Genomic DNA, 22,632 nt, shown 5'->3' with positions numbered 1-22,632 from the left:
AATATGCTTTTGAATGTTAAGGTCAGTTGAAAAGCAAGTCAAGACCGCCAAAGACGTCAACTGATGCGCGGCTACACCCCAATATCAACTAGAGATGCACCGGATATTCGGTTACTATTTGGTATCCGGCCTATCCGGCCCTTATTTTAATATCTGGCCGGATACCGGATAGTAACTTAACTTGATTTCGGAGTAAACAAATTGGATTTAAGAAACAGTCACGGACATAATCTTAGGTACCTACTCGTTTATTAGGGTTCACTACTCAAAGGGTAAAAACGGGACCCTATTACTAAGACTCCACTGTCCGTCTGTCTGTCTGTTACCAGGCTGTATCTCATGAACCGTGACAGCTAGACAGTTGAAATTTTCACAGATGATGTATTTCTGTTGCCGCTATAACAGCAAATACTAAAAACAGAATAAAATAAATATTTATGTGGGGCTCTCATACAACTCAACAAACGTGATTTTTTCGCCGTTTTTTTGCGAAATGGTACGGAACCCTTCGTGCGTGAGTCCGACTCACACTTGGTCGGTTTTTTATTTTAAAATTATTTAAACATTCGACTCAAGTTGCACGCGCACTCATTTGGAACCTAGAAATGAGACCGCGTGAACGTTCACTACGAAACAGGTTAAAAACTGCAAAATGTGCACCTGAAAAACCGAAATGTAGGATATAGTTCCACCGGCCGAATATTCGGCAGCCGGATACAGAATATTCGGCAGCCGGATACAGAATATTCGGCAGCCGGATACAGAATATTCGGCGGCCGAATACCGAATATTCGGCGACCGGATGCCGAATAGTCGGCCTATGGTCAGGCCGAACATCCGGTATCCGGCCCAACAACTATCCGTTGCATCTCTAAACATAATTGAACTAAATCAGGCCCGTAAAGTTTTATGAATAAGTTGTATATATTTTACTAATAGTGTATTTCCATCTTTGCAGATCCACAACAATAAAGCGATCGCGAACAGCAACAAGATCGCCGGCATCGAGATCAGCACCCCCAGCAACGGCATCCCCTTCAACTTCGACAGCCTCATGGAGGGCGGCACCGGCCTCACCCCCGTGCACCCGCACCCCATGCTGCACCCCCTCCCCCTCCCCCACCAGCACCCCCACACCCACCCCCACCCCCACCCCTGCGCACAACAACAACGAGTCGCCCCGGATGTGTCGTCCCCTGACCATGGAAGCCTTGTCAGTCTCTGAGAAATGGAGCTGTTCTGCTTCGAGCTGGATTACCGGAACGTACTCGTGTGATGTGTGATGCTCTGGGTTAGGGCTTGAAGTTGATCAAAACTTTAAATGCTTGGTTAAATGATTTTGAAATGACATCTTATGTGTTTACTTTAAAAGCGATCGATCTAGTAAGTAAATACTTTAAAACGGCGATCACTTATCCCGCGTGTTTTTAGAATTTGAATGGATTTCAAGTACATCAAAGAGCATACACAGAATCGAGGTACGGACGGTACTGCGATTGGAAGCAGAAAGGGTCGACATTACTTGGATATCGCATTGGACTGCGCCTTGAGCGGTGGTCGGCGTGAGACGCCGCGAACCAAGTCCGCGTTAGAGTTTCGACCGGAATACTTATTTATTCTATGTAATTCTTCTATCATTCTACTCATAAATCTATTTTTTCACTTGTAACGTCCTATTTATTATAAGTACTTTATGGTGTTTAAAAGAAGTAAACAGAATTGTTACAAAAATTGGCCCAATGTAATCTTATATCTATGGCCTAGTCATGTAGGTTTATTAACTTTTTTACACATCAAAAAGTGCAAATATTTGGCTGTCGCAGCCGGCGATCGCTCCACAAGGAGCACCTATCTACTTGCTCACTGTGTGCTTTGTATTTATATCGTAGTTCCCTAGCGTACGGCCCCGGCCTTCTCGAGTCAATTCACGAGTTATTCTAAATAAAAATATTTTTATAAATAAACTTGTATTTCCGCAGAATATAGGAATTGTGATTTAAAATAAAACACAGTTTTATTTGAAGCATTTCAGGGATATCGAGTTGTGCTTAAATCTAGCGAGGCTAGATGGTGCGATTGTATTGTAAGTTAAAGTAAAAGATCTCTTTTACACGTTGGTTATTTCGGCACAAACTTGTAATTTTAATCCTCGAAGCATCTTGTCATAATAAAACCTCGTGCCATCGCTCTACTCTCATACTACGAAATATTTAGTTAACCATAAACTAACAGCAATACTACTTAAAGATTAATATATTGTATGTAAGTTAGCTCAATATTGGTGTAACGTTTACCGTTCCATTGTTTAGGTTCTGGTAGTGTAGAGTATTTTAAGGCATTTGTGATATGTCCAGTGATAGGTTGTCCCGGGGACTTGTGACACAGGCCTCATCGCAAACTCACATATTCGGCCTTATTCTGCAGTAAAATCTTTATTGATTACGAACGAATTTTCTTTAGTATGTAGGTGTTGCTACATCACATAATTACTTGTATGCTAATGAGTTTGCAATAACGCCTGTGTTTTTATTATGTATTTGACTCATGCCATCATTATTCTCTTGTAAACCCCATCACAGTCCAATTTCCAGTGTATGTAAGCAAAAATTATCGTACGTGGCGACTTTCGTCGAAATTGGGCTGTAATGAGGGTCGTTAGTTTCTGGACTCGCTGGTTGTGTCCTTCATGTCGGGTTATACATAAAATTGTTGTTGTGGAAATAAAAATGTGTTTGTAACGATTTGTTGCGTCGAGTCTCTACTTATTGTGAAAATAGAGTTAGAAATGTGAAGTTTCAAACAAAATGTACCACTTTTTGAGGTTGTCTTTTGAGAACACACAATTTTTGGAAGTTCAATTGGGCATGGGTCGATATATCGTACCGATAAAGACCACTGGAATAAAATATGATAGTTTAAGGCAATAATTAGATTAAAGGCACTTAACAATTATTATAATATGCATAACTTAGACCAAATTATTACTTTTACGTGCTTTATCGTAGTTTTAATTACAATCTAAGCCAAATATTGATTTTATTGTTATCGTAAGTTAGGTTAGACGCTGTTTACGTAAAAGTATTAGGAGACGGAGTCGCGCCAAGTATTTATTTAGTTTACTTCGACACGACACTAAATATTTATACAATTTTGAAACTTACGTCTATGTAATAAAGGTGTATAAATATTTATGATCGTCTGTATACCCGAAACTAGCGCTAGCGAATATCTGCCGACATTTCTATTTATATAAATAGCATTCGACATATAGTACGCATAATATGGACATGTAGTTGTGTAAGAGAGATGTAATTTTTTCTAGAACTATTTTCTAAACGCAATTGTAGAATACTTTTGTATTTTTTCAAGAAAATTAGCAAAGCAATATATTTGATAAAATTATTTGAAAAATCTAGCCAGATGTAGTGAAATATATATGTAAATCAGAAAATATAAATTTGTTTACATACACCTGAAATTGGGCTTTTATTTTTTGAATATATTTCTATTACCCTACTTACCTCCTTAAGTTAAGTTATTAAAGTGCGCGGTTGTTTAATGCGATAAAGGCAGCAGCGTTAAACGCGACGTGTTTGCCGCACACCCATTTTAAATCAGATTATCTAACTTCAAGTTTGTTTTACGCGGTAAGCGTATTGTCATTCCTACAACCTACATTCTGTTGACGCATGCGATTAGCGCTTAAAGGTAGACGTCCACACAGGGCCGCATCGCACGCATCGGACGGATCGCACGCAACGGATCAGTGGACGCACTTTTTATACAAAGAATACTAAAATCCGTTACGTAAGTTAGGCAACTACACATAATTATCCTCCTAAGGTAAGCCCACGGTCCTACCTACCCGTAGTACTTTAATTTCATTTAAACCATTTTGAAATGTAACCGAGTTGCATTTCGTTTCGATCGATTCGATTTGTAACAAGAAGAAATTCAAACATATTTTTTTCATTATTGATTTCATATTCAATTGTCAATTTTCTTGTATGGTGGGCCTAATGATTAACATCAAAGAGGACCATTTACTGTCAATACTATATAAATTTTTATAAGGAAATTAAAGTCGCCACTTTTGCCAAACAAAAAGGGACCTTATTGTCGATGGCGCTTACTGTCGATAAACGATGCTCCGATATAAATGCAATGCCGCGCGACGCTGTGCGGCGTAAGCGCCATCGACAACAATAGACCGATAGTGGGACCATATTTTTGACCTTAAAGTTATGATAATTCTAAAGAAGGAAAAGTGATGCTTATATGGCAGGGGACATGTTTTTAAGCATATTTGTAATTTAAGACGAAAAGTTAGAACGAGCGTTAGGTATAAATTAGGTATTTATATATTTTGATTGATGCTTTTTGAATATTGAATTAAAGTGCAAAGTTTAAGCTTCATCGTTTAAATTATGTATGACTCTTTAAACTGTTACATTTTTAGAAAAAAATTTAACGTGCTTCTTTGTCAAACTAAAATTAGCTTATTATTTTGTCGATATTGAATTAAAGTTTTAAAAATCCACAATAATATCTCTAAATTCTTAAGTTAATAGACAAAGCCGAAAAATTAGAAAAATAGGATTGCTGCTTAAATTTTAATATGCGTTTTCTGTCCTGTAAGGTCCAATATTGAATTAAAGTCTATAAAGATAAGTTTCATACTATAAAATAATATATGCAACCATATTATGAAAAGTAAGAAATTTCTGTGTGTAGCTTCCATTGTTATAGCCAAATCTATTTAAAAAGGCGCGAAATTCATACATACGCCGCGCTGGTCCGTCAAGGTGCCGGCGCGGCACGCGGGAGCCTATCGTAGCATTCGTATCTATCTATACCTATAGGTACCTCGCCCGGTCGCCCCACCCCCCGCTCAGCTTCGTAAGCGCTGCTTGAGTTTTCTTGTCATTCATTAGTTTGTTTACCGTGCACATAAATTAGATGCCGATATTACGTGAAATTAATGTAATTATGACTTCAAAATGAGTACAAAATGTTTGTTATGTGGACTGATTATTTGTAGTTATTTAGTGGTCCGAGAGCTGGTAGACATTTTGGAGTAGGTCCTTGAGGCAAGCTGAAAATTTGCCTGATACTTCTCCTATCATACCCTAACTCAGCACTGGAGGTCTGGCTGCAGGATAGCGGGGCTAAATCAACCCTTATATTTTTTAAGATGTTTTAGGGCTCCAAAAAAGTTCGTGAGGCAATCTGTAATTTTTACAGGTTGAAGTTAAGTATCTAAATAGTCACAAAAAAATAAGCCTGAACATTTGGTCGGGTCTTTGACCTTGCCAGAAGATCTAAAAAGTAACGTATGGCACTTACTCGTACGTAAAATTAAGTTTGTCTACTATAGTAATTGTATGCATTACAAAGTTATTTTTGTAGTACAGTAAATTAAAGACTACTAGGTAGGATGTACAGTCAGCAATACTATTCGCATAGCACCGTTGCATACAAACTTCTTTACAGGGGTGGTATCTTTTCTCTGCAGCTGACTGTACAATGTGATCGTAACTATGACGATGGTGTATATTTATGATGTATGTTATTTATTGTGTTTTTTGTATGTTACTTAAGGGCTTCTGTTAAGGGAACGAAAATTTGATTATTTTTGCGCTACAACGCACGGTTTAGGAGATACAGCCCTGTAAATATTTTTTTGTTTTTTTTTTCTATTTGTTTTTTTTTAAATGTTTATTAAGGGTCCACTGCAGGCGAACGAAAATGTTTATTATTTTGCGCTACGGCACACGGTTTAGGAGATACAGAATTATAAAGGTTTTTTTGTGGTTTTTTTTTTATATATTAATTAAGGGTTCTTAGTGGAACGAAAATTTGATTATTTTTGCGCTCCGTCGCACGCTTTAGGAGATACAGCCCTCTAAAAAAATTTTTTTTTTCTTTTCTTTTTAAATGTTAATTAAGTTGAAGGAAAATTTTATTATTTTACGCTACGACGCTATTATTAAATTATGTTAGATTTTGAAATTTTTATATTAAATATATCCACTTATATATAAAGTTGAAGTTTGGTTATTGAATTTTATATTATATAAATATACAAAAAAAGAAATATAGGGCTGTATCTCCTAACCCGTCCGTCGTAGCGCAAAAATAATAAAATTTTCGTTCCCCTTTAAAAACACTTTTTATACAAAAAACACAATGAAACACAATAAGAAAAAAAAACTCTACACGGCTGTATCTCCTAAGCCGAGCGTCGTAATATTAAAAAAAAAAAACAAACAAAAATACCAAAAAAATCTTTATAAGGCTGTATCTCTGAACCGTGGGTCGTATAGTAAAATAATAAAATTTTCGTTCAACTTAATTAACATTTAAAAAGAAAAGAAAAAAAAACTATTTTTTTTTAGAGGGCTGTATCTCCTAAACCGTGCGTTGTAGCGCAAAAATAATCTAATTTTCGTTCCCCTTTGAGAAACCCCTAAGTAACATACAGAAAACACAATGAAAAACTAAAAAGAAAAACAAGGAAAAAATCTTTATAGATTGTATCTCCTAAACCGTGCGACGGAGCGCAAAAATAATCAAATTTTCGTTCCACTAAGAAACCCTTAAGTAATATATTTAAAAAAAACATAGAAAATCTTTATAAGGCTGTATCTCCTAAACCGTGCATCGTAGCGCAAAATAATAAAATTTTCGTTCCATTGCAGTAGACCCTTAGTTAACATTTAAAAAAAAAGAAGAAAAAAAAACAGTACATTTCGATGCTAGTGCGGAAAGTATGTCATACATTACATACTTTCGAAGAATGACATTTCCGCACGTGTATCGAACGACGTTTTTTAATACCGTTGCGAAAAAATAAGAAAAACAACAAGTAAGGAATTGGAAACTTTTATATTATTAATTCTGTGACATTATTGACATTAGACTTATATTGACCGGGATATAGACCGTGATTACCTTTTGTATTATTTGTGAGCTCCCGATATTTCAAAACCACCGTGAATCATTCAAAACTCTAATTATTGACATTGACATTATGAAGAGGTGTTTTTATAGCTTTTATTCGACTAGAATGGATTTTGTTATTATTATTGAACCCACTTCATACAACATTATACACATTGTATTGTTTTACAAATATAAAACATTGTACTATTATTACCTAAATATCGTTATTAACGATTATTTCAATACTCAATACTCAGTAATCAACATAAAAACCTACTGTTAAAGTAAGAATACGAAAAATATACATATTTCATATTTTATTACTTACCTCTTCATCATTATAACACGTCTTTTTTTTATATATTGAATATTGAAAAACCGTTCTTAATAAGTTGTCTGAATAGAACGGAACGCCTGTCAAAGGAGAGGCGTTTTTTATTTCTGCTTTAAATTTCCAAAGGCAACATTCGATATTGTTTTTATAAATGTACGATACACAAATAATCGTAATTAACGATATTTGGGTAATAATAGTACAATGTTTTATATGTACAATTGTCTTATAGAACATGCATTTAAAAAAAATCTTTCATTGAAGTGGGTTCAATAATAATAACACCCAGCTAAAAAAACACCTCTTCATAATGTCAATGTCAATGATGTCACAGAATTAATAATATAAAAGTTTCGAATTTCTTACTTGTTGTTTTTCTTATTTTTTCGCAACTGTATTGAAAAACGTCGTTCGATACACGTGCGGAAATGTCTAATAATGACATACTTTCCGCACTAGCATCGAAATGTCCTATTACAGGGCTGTATCTCGTAAACCGTGCGTTGTAGCGCAAAACTAATCTAATTTTCGTTCCCCTTTGAGAAACCCGTAAGTAACATTCAAAAAACATAATCGAACAACAAGAGGGACGACGGCAAGAGACCGGACGGTATGACCCTGGTCCCGTGAAAGATGGGACGGGTGCTGGTCTGGGACGCCACATGCGTCGATACACTAGCTCCGTCCCATCTACCAAGAACCTCGTTCAGGGCTGGGGAGGCTGCCGAGGCGGCTGAAGGCAAAAAGTTCGCTAAGTACCGAGGTCTCGGCCTACAATACCACTTTGTGGCATTTGGTGTCGAGACACTGGGGCCGTGGGGTCCAAGCGCAAAAGTTCTTTTTAAAGAACTTAGCAAAAAGCTCGTCGACGCAACCGGTGACCAGAGAGCTGGCGGCTTTCTCTCGCAGCGCATAAGTATTGCCATTCAGCGAGGGAATGCTGCCAGCATCTTTGGCACAATGCCGCGGGGGCATTATTTAGATGTTTTTTTAATTAAGAGTAGTTTTTTTTATTTTATTTTTATTTATAAGTTGTTATTCTTAGTTACTTTTAGTTTTACTTTTAATTGAATAATAATAATTGTTAATCCGATAATAAATATAAGTTGAATCGAACAACAAAGAAGAAAACAAAAAAATAAAAAATCTTTATAGGGTTGTATCTCCTAAACCGTGCGTTGTAGCGCAAAAATAATCTATTTTCGTTCCCCTTTGAAAAGCCCCTAAGTAACATACAAAACACACAATGAAAAACTAAAAAGAAAACAAACAAAGAAAAAAATGTTCATAGGGTTGTATCTCCTAAACCGTGCGTCGGAGCGTAGAGCAAAAATAATTAAATTTTCGTTCCACTTTAAGAAACCCTTATTAATATTTAAAAGATACAACCCTATAAAGATGTTTTAATTTTTTGTTTTCTTTTTTGTTTTTCATTGTATTTTTTGAATGTTACTTACGGGTTTCTCAAACGAGAACGAAAATTAGATTATTTTTGCGCTTCAACGCACGGTTTAGGAGAGACAGCCCTGTAAAGATATTTTTCTGTTTTTTTTTTGTTTTTTTTTAATGTTAACTAAGGGTCCACTGCAATGGAACGAAAATTTTATTATTTTGCGCTACGATGCACGGTTTAGGAGATACAGCCTTATAAAGATTTTTTTTTAAATATAAATTAAGGGTTTCTTAAAGTGGAATGAAATTTTGATTATTTTTGCGCTACGACGCACGGTTTAGGAGTTACAGCCGTGTAAATATTTTTTTCGTTTTTTTTTTGTTTTTTTTTTCATATTAAAAAAGGGTTTCTTAGAGGCAAAGAGGATATAATAAGATAGAGTGGTACTGTCATAGTAAATTTTGTAACCGCTTTAAATTCACTGCCATCTATCGACATACTTTAAAACTAAAAATGAAGATTTATAAAAATACGTTAAAATGTATTTAAATATGGATAAATGATTTTTTTATTTGCATTAATTATTTTTATATAATTCTGACCCATGTTCTTTCACAGATATGCGTTAAAATTATAAATAACAAACGAAACCGTCAACGCCATCTATACGAGAGTAAGCCAAAACTAGTGGCGCCCTCTGATCGAGAATCAAATTTTCGTGATTTTCGAGGCACGTTTTTTCCTTAGACTGTATCCATCTATTACGGAGTTATATCTATCTTTGTTAGAGGGGAACGAACATTTTACTTTTTTTGCGCTCCGACGCACGGTTTAGGAGATACAGCCCTATAAGAAGATTGTTTTCTTTGTTTTTTTCTTTTATGTTTTCATTGTGTTTTTTGTATGTTACTTAGGGGCTTCTGATAGGGGAACGAAAATTTGATTATTTTTGCGCTATAACGAACGGTTTAGGAGATACAGCCCTGTAAATATTTTTTCTGTTTTTTTTTCTTTGTTTTTTTTTAAATGTTTATTAAGGGTCCACTGCAGGCGGACGAAAATGTTATTATTTTGCGCTACGGCGCACGGTTTAGGAGATTAAGCCTTATACGGATTTTTTGTGTTTTTTTATACCTATATTAATTAAGGGTTTCTTAAAGTGGAACGAAAATTTGATTATTTTTGCGCTCCGTCGCACGATTTAGGAGATTCAACCCTATAAAGATTTTATCTTTGTTTTTCATTGTGTTTTTTGTATGTTAATTAGAGGTTTCTCAAAGGGGAACGAAAACTAGATTATTTTTGCTCTACAACGCACGGTTTAGGAGATACAGCCCTCTAAAGATTTTTTTTTCCTTTTTTCTTTTTTTTTAATGTTAATTAAGGGTCCACTGCAGTTGAACGAAAATTTTATTATTTTGCGCTACGACGCACGGTTCAGGAGATACAGCCTTATAAAGATTTTTTCGTTTTTTTTTGTTTTTTTTTTTAAATATTAATTGAGGGTTTCTTAAAGTGGATCGAAAATTTGATGATTGTTTTTGTGCTACGACGCGCGGTTTAGGAGATACAGCCGTGTAAAGTTTTTTTTTCTTTTTGTGTTTCATTGTACGACCGACGAGTCTGGCCTAGTGGGTGACCCTGCCTGTGAAGCCGATGGTCCTGGGTTCGAATTCCGGTAAGGGCATTTATTTGTGTGATGAACACAGATATTTGTTCCTGAGTCATGGGTGTTTTCTATGTATTTGTATATTATATATATCGTTGTCTGAGTACCCATAACACAAGCCTTCTTGAGCTTACTGTGGGACTGTCAATCTGTGTAAGAATGTCCTATAATATTTATTTATTTATTTATTTATTTATTGTGTTTTTTGTATATTGAAAGAGGGGAACGAATTTTTTTTTATTTTTGCGCTGCGACGGACGGTTTAGGAGATACAGCCCTATATATATTTTTTTGTTTATTGTTGTTTTTTTGTATGTTATATAATATAAAATTCCATAACCAAAATTCAAATTTTTATATAAGTAGATATACTCAATATAAAAATTTCAAAATCTAACATAACTTTTAATAGAAATGTCCTCATACATCATAAATATACACCATCCTCATAGTTACAATCACATTGTACAGTTAGCTGCAGAGAAAAGATACCACCCCTGTATAGGTTTGTATGCAAAGGTGCTAAGCGAATAGTATTGCTGACTGTACATCCTACCTAGTGGTCTTTAATTTACTACAAAAATAACTTTGTAATGCATACACTTTGTTTAGTAGACAAACATAATTTTGCGTGCAAAAATAACTGCGATGCATACGCTTTGTATAGTAGACTTAATTTTGTGTGCAAAGATAACTTTGTAATGCATACAATTTGTATAGTAAACAAACTTAATTTTGCGTGCAAGTAAGTGCCATACTTTTTAGATCGCCTGGCAAGGTTAAAGACACGACACGACCAAATGTTCTGGTTTATTATTTTTATGACTATTTAGATACTTAATTTTAACATGTTAAAAATACAGATTGCTTTTAGAACATTTTTTTGAATTTTGTGAAATATTATTTTGCACGCGTCTAGCAAGGTTAGGTTACCCGCTAGCCCGTTGATCTATATACCGTTGATCTACCTATATATCAATACCGTTTGATCGCTGCCTCGGCGGCGCACAGCGCGGCGCGCGCAACCATGCCGCGCGTTTGAAATGTAACGTAAATATAAGCACGGAATGCATACGTATCAGTATTTAGTGACGCACAAATTTTATATTTCTAATCTTTTGTGTGGGAACTAAGATCATTGTCATGACCGTTTAATATTAACTCTACAAACTTCAATTCAATATTGGCTATACTGCTTAACCAGAAATCAATATCTAGAGAAGCACATTGTCTACATTTCTAATTTTTTACAAGTATAATAAGCTGATCCATAATATCGTAATTTTGCAATATCAGCTACTCTAATTATTTATTTACAAAATAATTCATGTTTTTAAGTTCACCAGAAAGCACATGTTCCAGATTTCTAAAAACCGAATATTGTGTATAAATTAAAGTGGTATTGAATATGTTAAAGTTTTTTGTAACTTTAATTCTATATTTACAAAGTTAATAGAAGAAATTAAAATATTTCAATATATCCGAACGCTCACCCTAAAAATTTCTAACTTTTTACGAAAGTCTTATTTAACATGCTAACAATGACATATCGAAAAAGAAAAAACTTTAATATTATCAAAACCCATTTTTGTTCCACCGCTGGTCTACAAGGTCCCTTTTCATAGAAAATGCCCCAAATACCTAAGGTGAAATGGAACAGATTACAAACCATGATAATGAAAATGAAGCCATAAGCAACAGAAACAAAAAATATCAATAAGATAGATCAAAGATAGATATAACTCCGTAATAGATGGATACAGTCTAAGGAAAAAACGTGCCTCGAAAATCAAGAAAATTTGATTCTCGTTCAGAGGGCGCTACTAGTTTTGGCCTACGGTCGTATAGATGGCGTTGACGGTTTCGTTTGTTATTTAACAATTTTAACGCATATCAGTGAAATAACATGGGTCAAAATCATAAAAATAATTAATGCAAATAAAAAAAATCATTTATCTATATTTAAATACATTCTATCGTATTTTTATAAATCTTCATTTTTAGTTTTAAAGTGTGTCGACAGATGGCAGTGAATTTACTGGGGTTACAAAATTTACTATGACAGTACCGCTCTAGTATAAGTTACTCTATGGATAGATATCGTTTATTGTGATTGAATATTACATTTTAATAAAACACAGTGCAAAAGAGTCGCACTCGTTTGAAGCCGAATCCAGACGGGTGTAACGTGTAATGTAAGATGTGCGACGCGCGCTACGAACCGACAGGCGATGGATCCGGCCATTGCCAAAGGAAATGCTACCATCTACCATTCTTGTACGTTTTCTTGTGCATAGTAGGTTCTGCCATCTTGTGGGCTTCATCGGAAGCATAAAGTTTATGAAAAACTTCACAGTTACGCCTCACGCCAAAATTCTGACGGCTCCTGTGCCCTATAAATCATGCACGCTCCTTATAGAGCAGAAAAAAGCAATATGTTGAATAGTAATTTGGTCAGGTTCCTTATCCCACACATGCGACTGGTCAAGGATTCTTTGCGTTCAATAATCACGTTTCCTGTATTGTCGCATTTGGTCCTCCACGGCGCGCCGCAGCCGCTTCCTGAGATAATTCTCGACGGCCTTGCGCGTGTAGAATATCATTTCCATTACGCTGACCGCACTCACACCCATGCAGAGGCCGAATATACCGCCGAGGTTTGCTGAAACATCCTATGGGTTACACACAGACGGATAGACACGAAATAAAAATGTCCCTTGTTACCTAAAAGTATGGCCTCTACAAAAGTCACCAATAATTGCATGAGATTTGCAATACATATACCTAATCCTCCTACTTGACATTGACATTTGACGAGCGTCTATAGAAGCCTTTAAAGGGGCCCACCCATTACCAGTCCGCCGGACTATCTCCATGCGCCGGACGATATCGGCCTGTCAGTTGTTCGGAACTGTCAAATTTTTATTCTAACTGACAGGCTGATATCGTCCGGCGGATGGCTGGGCCCCTTAAGGATACTGCAACCTAAGTTCGGATTGTGATTATACATCGTATTTTTTTCTATTTCCGTTAATTTCAAGGGTGCATTCCCGAGTTTAAATCAAGTAACTTTCTCAAAGACATCGGTATTCTAATTAAGTCCATTTCGGAGATTTTACGAGCGTGTATACTTGCCTTAGGGCCTGTTTACATATTAATTAGTGTTAAGTACTAAAGTACTATCTCGGACGATCGATGTTCGAAATGACATTGATAATATGTCACATTTTTTGTTTGGTTGAGTTAAATTTATGCCCGTGTTTACAACAACGCTATATGCAACATTTAATTACTCTTTATATAAAAAATAAAAATTTCAAAATTAACTACGCCATTAATTTAGTCTTCTTAAACGTGACTGATAGCTCCACCGAACAATCGAAAAAAAAATAGAAAAAATAGTATAATTATTTGTGCAACAAGAGAGGAAAGTTGGTTTTTCTTGCGAGTGTTGAATTTGAGTCCCGAGAAAGCGAAAGATTCTATAATTGAATCACGAGCGAAGCGAGTGATTCTAAGTTAGAATTTTGAGCTTGCTATACAAAAATGAAGTATAAAGCCAAAAAAAAATATAATACTAGAAACTTCATAACTCCCTAGGGAAAACGCTTTTTCTATAGTTCCCGCTAAGCCTGCGTGCCATTCTACATTTACTGAGCGAGTGTGATGAAAAGAAATTTTGTATGGAATGGAGGGTCCAAATTTTCAGAGAGCGGCAGCAACCGGGAGAGGGGTGTATTTTAAAATTCTGAAAAAATTGCAGTTTTTTTAGTGGTAGATTTTACATTAAGCTCGTAGTAAAATATAACTTCGACAAAATAACCCTAACAGCATTTATACGTCATTATGACGTCACTTAATGCTACCTGGGACCCTAATTTAGGTACTTAATAGTACTAAAGTATCTGATAAAAATACTCACAGACTAAATTGATTAGCGACATAACAGTTTCCTGTTTCTTCTTCACATACACGGAGGTAGGAAAGAAGAAATGCAGGATGGTCGTGCTTTCGTTGAACTGGATTGCAGAACTAGAACAAATCTAGAAATTAGAATAATTTTCTATTGAAACTGGCAAATGGAGTCTAAGTAGTTTCATCAGATGGGAAGTGAAGGTAAGGGTTCCGGGACCCTATTACTCAGACTCCGCTGTCCGTGCGTCTGTTTGTCTGTCACCAGGCTGTATCTCATGAACCGTGATAGAGCTACACAGTTGAAATTTTCACAGATGATTTTTTTCTGTTGCCGCTATAACAACAAATACTAAAAACAGAATCAAATAAATATTTAACTGGGGCTCCCATACAGCAAACGTGATTTTTTTGCCGTTTTTTGCGTAATGATACGGAACTCTTCGTGCGCGAGTCCGACTAGCACTTGGCCGGTTTTATTTAACCATAAAGTACTACGTTATCCGGGTACCTACTTTTTCTATGCAAGAAATAAATGAGCGTTCCTAACTATTTCCTATGGGCAGTTAAAAAAAAACCGGCCAAGTGCGAGTCGGACTCGCCCACCGAGGGTTCCGTACTTTTTAGTATTTGTTGTTATAGCGGCAACAGAAATACATCATCTGTGAAAATTTCAACTGTCTAGCTATTACGGTTCATGAGATACAGCCTGGTGACAGACAGACGGACAGCGAAGTCTAAAGGATGACTCACGTTAGACCGGGCCGGAGCTTCCGGCGCTTACTTTTCTATGACATGACAGGTGATCACGTGATGCATTCCATAGAAAACGATAATAGGGTCCCGTTTTTACCCTTTGGGTACGGAACCCTAAAAAACAGACTACTAGGATAGTGCAAGAAAACAATATTCCTGGATCAAACCGAACGCGATTACCCATCCTATAAATAGAAAAGAAAATAACTCGTTCAAGTGAATACTTTAAATTTTCTTTGTATTGCGTTTAGTATTGACGCTAACACCCTTCCCACCACCATCAGTTTCCCAGATATTGTCAAATATGAAGTAAAGATACTCACTAAGGGTTGTAAACCATGTGGGGCAGCGCTCTAAGGTTCCCGAGGCTCAGATCAACGGTGTACATCCTGGATACACAGTCTCGCGGGCAGTTGCAGTCCACTATACCGTCATTATTTAACAGGTCTGCACAGTAAACAATATTTTTAAACAGGTAAAGATTCAAATTAAAACTATATATGACGTGGAGTTCTTATTTGAATAAAAAAAATATCGAGACCGGGTTTGACTGTTCAGCCCTCGCAATTACCTGGTACCTTGCTGATACATCGTATCTTAGTGACGTCACAGGACCGTGTGCCCACGTACGGCACGTACACTGGCCTGCAATGGCAGTGCTTTTCCACGGCTCGGATGTAGCACAAGTGGTCGCAATCGGAGTTATGGTAATCCACGAACGATTGCAGCCGACGCTCGTTCTCGAAGAGACATTCGCGACTAGGTGAAAAGAAGATTAGCAGGTAATTAAGTTTTTAGCAAAATATTAATCCCCACTGTAAATGGGGTTGGGCGGTAAACGCACAAACTTGTGTCTCGGTGGGGATGAATCGGACTGAATAACAATTTACATTCAGTTTTGAGACCGGGGGGCTTGGGCATCCAAGTGCTCACTAAGGTTGGAAGACGATTCTATACCTCCGCGGAGGTAATCTGGCTACAGTGGTTACCTCTTCGTAGTACACGAGGTTAATCTCTAGTCGAAAGTCATTAAAGGTGCGTACCTATTAGGAGGCAGGCTGGTGACCTCTTCCGAGCAGTAGGTGTAGGTCCCTTGGATGCTGTGGAAGGCCTCGACGCGCGGACATACAAGGTTAGTCTCGTCATCAGCAGGGAACTCGGTCCAATCCGTGAACATTACCTGGGGGATTTTTGTTTTGCTTAACATGTGCCTGTACCTATCATCCCTACTAGTAACTTGAATCCAAAAGTAACTGTCTGTTATCTCTTTCAGCTTATACCGCTGAACCGCTTTAGATGAAATTTGATATGAACAATAATGGTACTTATGTTTTTGGGATGGACAGCATAGTTATTAGTTCAGATAGCATAGAAATAGTTCAGATAGTTTACACGGAAATCTTCATTCTGCACCAGTGGTTCTGCACCCTTTTTTAATGACACTGATAAGAAACCACTCGACAAAATGGGAAACGGTTTGGAAAATGGAAGTTAAGAATACTTATATCGAATAAATTGAGCAAAGTTGTTCTATTTATAAATTTACGGCCCACAGGAGCTCCCCGGGACCACCAGTGGTCTTCAGACCACCTGTTAAGAACCACTGTTATTCCAATCGCAAATTGGATTAGGAAATCTAATCTTATTAGAAAATATAATTTCTTCAGATCTTCGTGTTACCCTGATAGCGCCGACGTGGAACAAGGTCCTCGGCAAGGCGTCTTCCGGCTCGTAGTCCACCACGACTCGCAGTCCGTCGTAGATGCCCCGCGTGGTCGCCATGTGCGGCTTGAAGTGTGGATCTCTTTCGTTCCTGGACAATTTCTTGTAAATTTTAGAGATACTACACTAGCGTCTCCCGGGCGTCGGCGTCTAGTCAAATCTATGGCTGCTGCTTGACGCAACGTTGGCGCAACTGCGCAGCGACGCTATTTTCCTTATCGCTGACTAGACGCTGCGACGCTCAAAAGACGCTAGTGTGGGTGGCCCTTAGCATGTAGCGGCTGCCTTAAAGGTTGGCGCGGTGAGCATGGTATTCGCCCGGGGCCTCGCTCTTGCAGGGGCCTACTTGCAAATAGCCGAGCAGAATGTTTTTTTTTTACTTAACACTAAATACTTGCCCGGAACCGTGCAATGGTTAACGTCGCCATTGTCAGTAGGGACAGGTGGGGTATAAGGAACACCAAAGGGCAAGGGGAACAGGAATATATATGGCATGAAATTCAAATGTTCATGTTACCCCACCTATCCCAATTATCCACAGAGAATTGTAGACAAAATTAGATTGGAAACTATCCCAATCATCGAGTTTTGAGCCGTTACTCCTACAGTCCTACATTTGCACTAGGATAGATTATAAGACAAACGGCTATCGGTTTTTCAATATTTTATCTCAATTCTTGTCTGCGCGGATTTTTTTAAACACTTTTTTAACACACTAGTTAACTACTTCAGTTTATAACACAAAAGTTATGGCCAGAAAACCAGTTTTTTGGCCTAAAATTGTTTAACTTTGATGCCAAATATCTCTCAGACAATGAACTTTGAAGTAAATATGGGATACGAGTATATTGCATAACGCATTCACTGCCAGGGGGCGTGGCCTAAGAACAAACTTGTATGACGGTGAACGCACATGTGCGTTGGGGGCAGTGAACCAATGTGTTAAAGCCGTTGCTGTTAATATGATAAGCTACAAAAACATTGGAAAACTAAGGGATTCAGATCGAAGGTCATTGGCGCCAGGGAGCCCCTCTTGACGCTGGTCTGCTGTGGAGACCTGTCGAAGCGATCGCGTAGGACCTAAATTGGTAAAATTAAATCGAGATCAGAATAGGAATCACAACTACTTAGATACCTACTATTACTTGAGTCCTTGAGCATATGGTGTACCACAAAGAGTAAAAAGATAGTTACCGTCTTTTATCTTTGAACGAGTAGACGCTGTTGAACGCACAGCACAGCCCCTGCTTGGTGAGAATGGGACGGAATAGCTCACTGCAAGGCCGTACCTTCAGCTTGAACAAGCAAAGCTTTAGGAAGTTCTCACAGCTTTGGGGCATTAGTCCCATTACCTCAGGTACCTTGAACATATGGATCAGCTTCAGGGTTTAAATGAATTTAATACAGTAGGTTAGTAATCAAGCGAGGTTTTCACGCGTCTGTATAAACTTTTATTTAATGTCCAGGATATTAAATACTGTCCGGTGCCATATTCAGGGAGCCAAAGTAGATAATTATCCTCCGTCTCTTCTTAATTCAACTTTAACTTAAGTTACATTTTGCTTGCTGATAATATGAAGCTACTAAATAGGTATCACGCTTTAGGGCAAAGTAGACTTACACCTATTAAATAACGAATATTGTAGAAAGCAATTTTGTAACTAAGTAAGTAGCAGTTTTTGTTGTTCTGTAGTATATTTTTATATTGATAGGTATTTCTTATTTGGAGATGGGTAAGAGCAATACTTACTGTGTATCGGTTTTCGTCAATGAGTCTCTGAAGACGCCTTAATTCTTCATCGTCAATAACCGGGACACTCGAATAGAAACCCAGCAGTTGGGGAAGGGCTTTCTCCAGATTCACTGTAGTGTTACCATCGCTAGAGAAAAGTATTGTCATGTTTACAAATACAAAAGTCATATATGTACTTAAGCTCAGGTTCATCTGGTTGGGCGAGCAGATGATGATGGCCGGGAACGGCAGGGTGTCAAGGGACTAATATTGGTTCTCGATGGTGATGCGGGTCGGTATCTCGTTTATTACGCAATCGTAGACTCACATCAAGGTTTTGTTAAAGTGTCTCATAGAGCTCAGGGTCATCTGGTTGGGCGAGCAGATGGTGATGGCCGGGAACGGCAGGGTGTCGAGGGACTGATACTGGTTCTCGATGGTGATGCGAGTCGGCATCTCGTTGAAGCGGCCGTATAACAACCATGTCAGGCTGCATGCGAACATCACTATGAGTATCAGAGTTACCGCCCAGAAGCATCTGGAAGTACATGTTGAAACAAAATTGCTAATATGTATCTACAGGCACAGAATAAATAATAGTACTAAGTACAGAGGTTTCACTCTAACAAAACGCATCTATTACGACAGATATGACCGTTAGATGGCGCAAGCGCCAGCAGGCGTCCGTTCCTTAGCGGTGTGCGGCAATTATTATGGCTAGACACCAAAATTGCTGTAGGCCGCGTGGGGCCGCATGCCGTAGCGACGCGACGAAATCGCGGAGTGAGCCACGCCTGCTACAGGTTGGCTCAAAAACACGTTGATAATTTCTTTTATTGCGGCATTTAGGTAATTTTAACATGCGTTTGTGTATGTAGTCTTTATTTTTAATGACATTTTTAACCCATTTAGCGCTAATCAAGACACGTTGTCGTTTTGCCTCTACGAAGCGTAGCGCTACGACCGTAGCTCAGCGGTAAAAGACGTGTAAGTAGAAAAATATTATTAATCAATCAATCAAGGCTTACAGTTCGGTAATACTACAGCTGAGTCGGATATTGGACTCTAATCTTGTACCGGATATAACCATGAGTATATAAAAGAGATCTAATAATCTATTTGCAAAGTTGTTCTGACCGATGCCGTAAATTAAGTTTACACAAGCTTGGTTTCAGTAAAATACTCAAATATTGGAAAATTGGCAGTAGCATCACAAGATAATAATTTTTTTTTGTAATCTATCTGCCCGATAGATTAGATTAGTATTTGTCGGCACTACTAGAATCCTACGCTTCGCTCAATTTCCCTTAACACCCTTACACTAAAAGTTAGCCTACCTTGATACTCTATCTGGATATAAATAAAAATACTTGAGTCCTAACACAGTCCCTTCCAGACAAAAATGCTTTAGTAACATTTTAAAATTTCCATCCACGAATACTCCTTTTTTCCCCATTTCCTCGTACGAAGTAAGACCGGTAGTTTTAAAAGTTGTACAATGTTTAATCACAGTTTTACAGTACCTATTCAAAAAGTTTCATTTTACTCATTTTTTTAAATTATAATTTGACATGCACTAAAGTCACGCTACATTGTTCATAATTAATGAATAAAAGAGCGAAACAACACCAACATTTTTTTTTGTAGGTAAGTGTCCATGCAATTTCTGCAGCTCGCCATACGTAGAATCCTAATACGTAGAATACGCAGAAAAATATGTCTGCGGTCTAATTGCCGCGCCCCATACAAAATGTATGAAAAGAGTCGTGGCAATTAGACGCAACCGCAGACATATTCATAATGACCCTGACATTAACACCTTCACCGAGGCATTCACAAGTCACTCGCAATGTCGCCATGACACAGCCGAGGGCCAAATGTCACGAAAAATATTACTTTTTTGACCATCTGGTAACACTGGGATACGGGGTGTCGCATTAAGGCAGTACGGATCAAAGGAAGGCTAATTATATTAATAGAAAACTTTGAAAGTCACCGTCAAAATCATGTAAGTTCAGCGAAAATTAATAATTTGGTCTTTGTTTGCTCCGTAGTGAAAGCGACATCGTGTATAATTACTTATTTCTATCGCACCTATAATAATCATTATTATTATTATATTCATTATTTAAATTTATGGGATTGTGATTTCATTGTTGAAAGTTTTGTTTTTATTTTTAATGTACTTACTAAGACATAGCTATAACGATGGTACTAACAATATTGTATGGAATTTTGAATGTTCTGAAATAATTTTTTTTTTATTGTAAATACATAGGTATACCAGAAAAATGGAATAATGGAAGACAGTAAGTAAAACAACGTTTAGGAAAAATGTATAAAGTGATTTATTGAGAAACGTTTTACATGAGTTTTCAACAATTTCAAGTGCCATTTACGTTTGAATGAAATATTGTTAGAGTTGTTATAATAAATACCATTATTAATTGAATAGCAATCCTGTAGGTGAGAAGTTATATTTTCTAAATAAGTTTTATGTTATTGCGATCCTATAAATATTGTATGTAGGTATATAAGGTATATTGAAGTAAGCGAGCGGCGAGCGTGTATGAGGAATGTTATGAAAGTGAAGGAAGCGAAAGATATGTCAGGATCGTAGCAAGTGGAAAACCGTGGTCTCTGCCTACCCCTCCGGGAAATAGGCGTGATTATATGTATGTATATGTACATATTGAAGTAGTAAATGATTAACCAGATAAGTAGACATGCTATGTGTAAAGAGTCATAATTTTAATGAAAAATAGCGTGTGCCGATAATAAATTTCTGTGTATTGAATGGTAAATATTGTCTGTAGTAAAAACATACGTCAAACAAGAAATATTAATAAAAACAAATTGTCATTTTACAGCCAAGTATCGTATTAGGTGTGAAGTTTAATGTCAAATACTTTTCTGAAAAAAATAATACATACTAATATTATTCAAATGTAGTACCTAGTTAGTTTAAAAATTTTAACTGTAAGGGCATGTAAGTAATTATTACGTTATCTTAATATTATTACGGATTTCATAATTACAGTCGTAAGATAAACAAGTAAAATAATTTGTTACATTTCTTATCGTAAGTAATGGTAATTGTTATTATAAAAAGCTTTATAAACACAACAAAATATATGTAAGTATGATTGCTAGCAAAGAATATACATCAGTACCTATTAGTGTTATTTTTGACTTTTAAGAGTATTGTTCGGTAGGAATTACAATGATGCTAATTAAAAAAAAACTTAAATAGGTGATATAATTATTGGTCATTTGCGATTTTAAGTACGATATCGTTAAAAGCAGATACTATTTATAAAAGGGGGCATATTTTGACACAAATTCAAGTGGAGTAAATTACTCTATCAACATTCACTGCATTGCAGTTTTCATCTATTCTATTCTGCCTTTCAATAACGTCTATACCTGCTTAGGGTATAGACGTTATTGCTGCCTGTACTCGTATCGGCGTCACAAGTGCACACGTCAATATACACCTCTAGTAGTTACGAATGTCACAACATGCTGCGTCATAAAAAAAACTATGCTACGGGCTACGGCGTAGAACCGTAGCACCCCCGACCAGTGAGAGTTACCGACTGTAAAAGATTGTCGATTGCAAATGTCCTATTTTATATGTGCTCATTCAATGTGGTCTAGAACATAGATACCTAACAAGTCTACGCAACACTCGTCGTTCTAAACCAATTTCTAAACCTTTATATTTGCCTACGACTACAAAAACGTGCCTACAACATATAAAACCATAGTGTTTTAAATGCTAGTACCTACATATAAGCCCAAATATATTTTCTTTTCCTTAATGATACATAAACCTTACAGTAGAGGAGGACTACATAATATGATCCATCCCCATATATATATAAAATTTAAAACTCGTAGATAAAAATTGACCAAAAATCTATTTATTAACAAGCAATAAACTATATATTTATATATCGTATTAAGTATATAAATGTTCACTTCGTTTTGTTGGTCATACCGCTCCATATTGAGTTAAGCGAGTCCAAGTCCTTGATCTGCTTCACGTAAGAGATTCTGCGGAAATACGAGTCTCGAACTAATAAAAACACTTTTAAATGACCAATTATAGACCTTATTCCTTTGCAATAAGGTTAAAGATTGTTCCGCAAACAGTGCCAATGATG

At 36.7% G+C, this 22,632-nt stretch overlaps 2 protein-coding genes across 5 annotated transcripts in view; one reads left to right on the top strand and one right to left on the bottom strand.

Moving 5' to 3' along the window:
• Positions 1-3,478, top strand: part of LOC134748617 (transcription factor kayak) — a 54,066-nt gene extending 50,588 nt beyond the window's left edge. For all 4 annotated transcript variants that reach the window (XM_063683412.1, XM_063683415.1, XM_063683413.1 and 1 more), the window contains exon 5: positions 959-3,478. In XM_063683412.1, coding sequence (XP_063539482.1) covers positions 959-1,225 — 267 coding nt within the window. In that variant the 3' untranslated portion in view covers positions 1,226-3,478. The remainder of the gene's footprint in view (positions 1-958) is intronic.
• Positions 3,479-12,841: 9,363 nt separating this feature from the next.
• Positions 12,842-19,952, bottom strand: LOC134748378 (sodium channel protein Nach-like). The gene is made up of 10 exons (XM_063683159.1): positions 19,801-19,952; positions 18,792-19,001; positions 18,482-18,611; positions 17,926-18,092; positions 16,690-16,822; positions 16,053-16,189; positions 15,581-15,768; positions 15,333-15,456; positions 14,264-14,373; positions 12,842-13,003 (listed from the first exon to the last, which is right to left on the bottom strand). The coding sequence occupies exons 1-10, from the start codon at positions 19,917-19,919 to the stop codon at positions 12,843-12,845; spliced, it is 1,479 nt and encodes a 492-aa protein (XP_063539229.1). The 5' UTR covers positions 19,920-19,952; the 3' UTR covers position 12,842.
• Positions 19,953-22,632: the final 2,680 nt, after the last annotated feature.

The sequence above is a fragment of the Cydia strobilella genome, chromosome 16 (assembly GCF_947568885.1).
Source record: "Cydia strobilella chromosome 16, ilCydStro3.1, whole genome shotgun sequence".
Classification (NCBI taxonomy): domain Eukaryota; kingdom Metazoa; phylum Arthropoda; class Insecta; order Lepidoptera; family Tortricidae; genus Cydia; species Cydia strobilella.
Note: the sequence above shows the minus strand (reverse complement) of the source record. Positions and strands in the feature narration are given on the sequence as shown.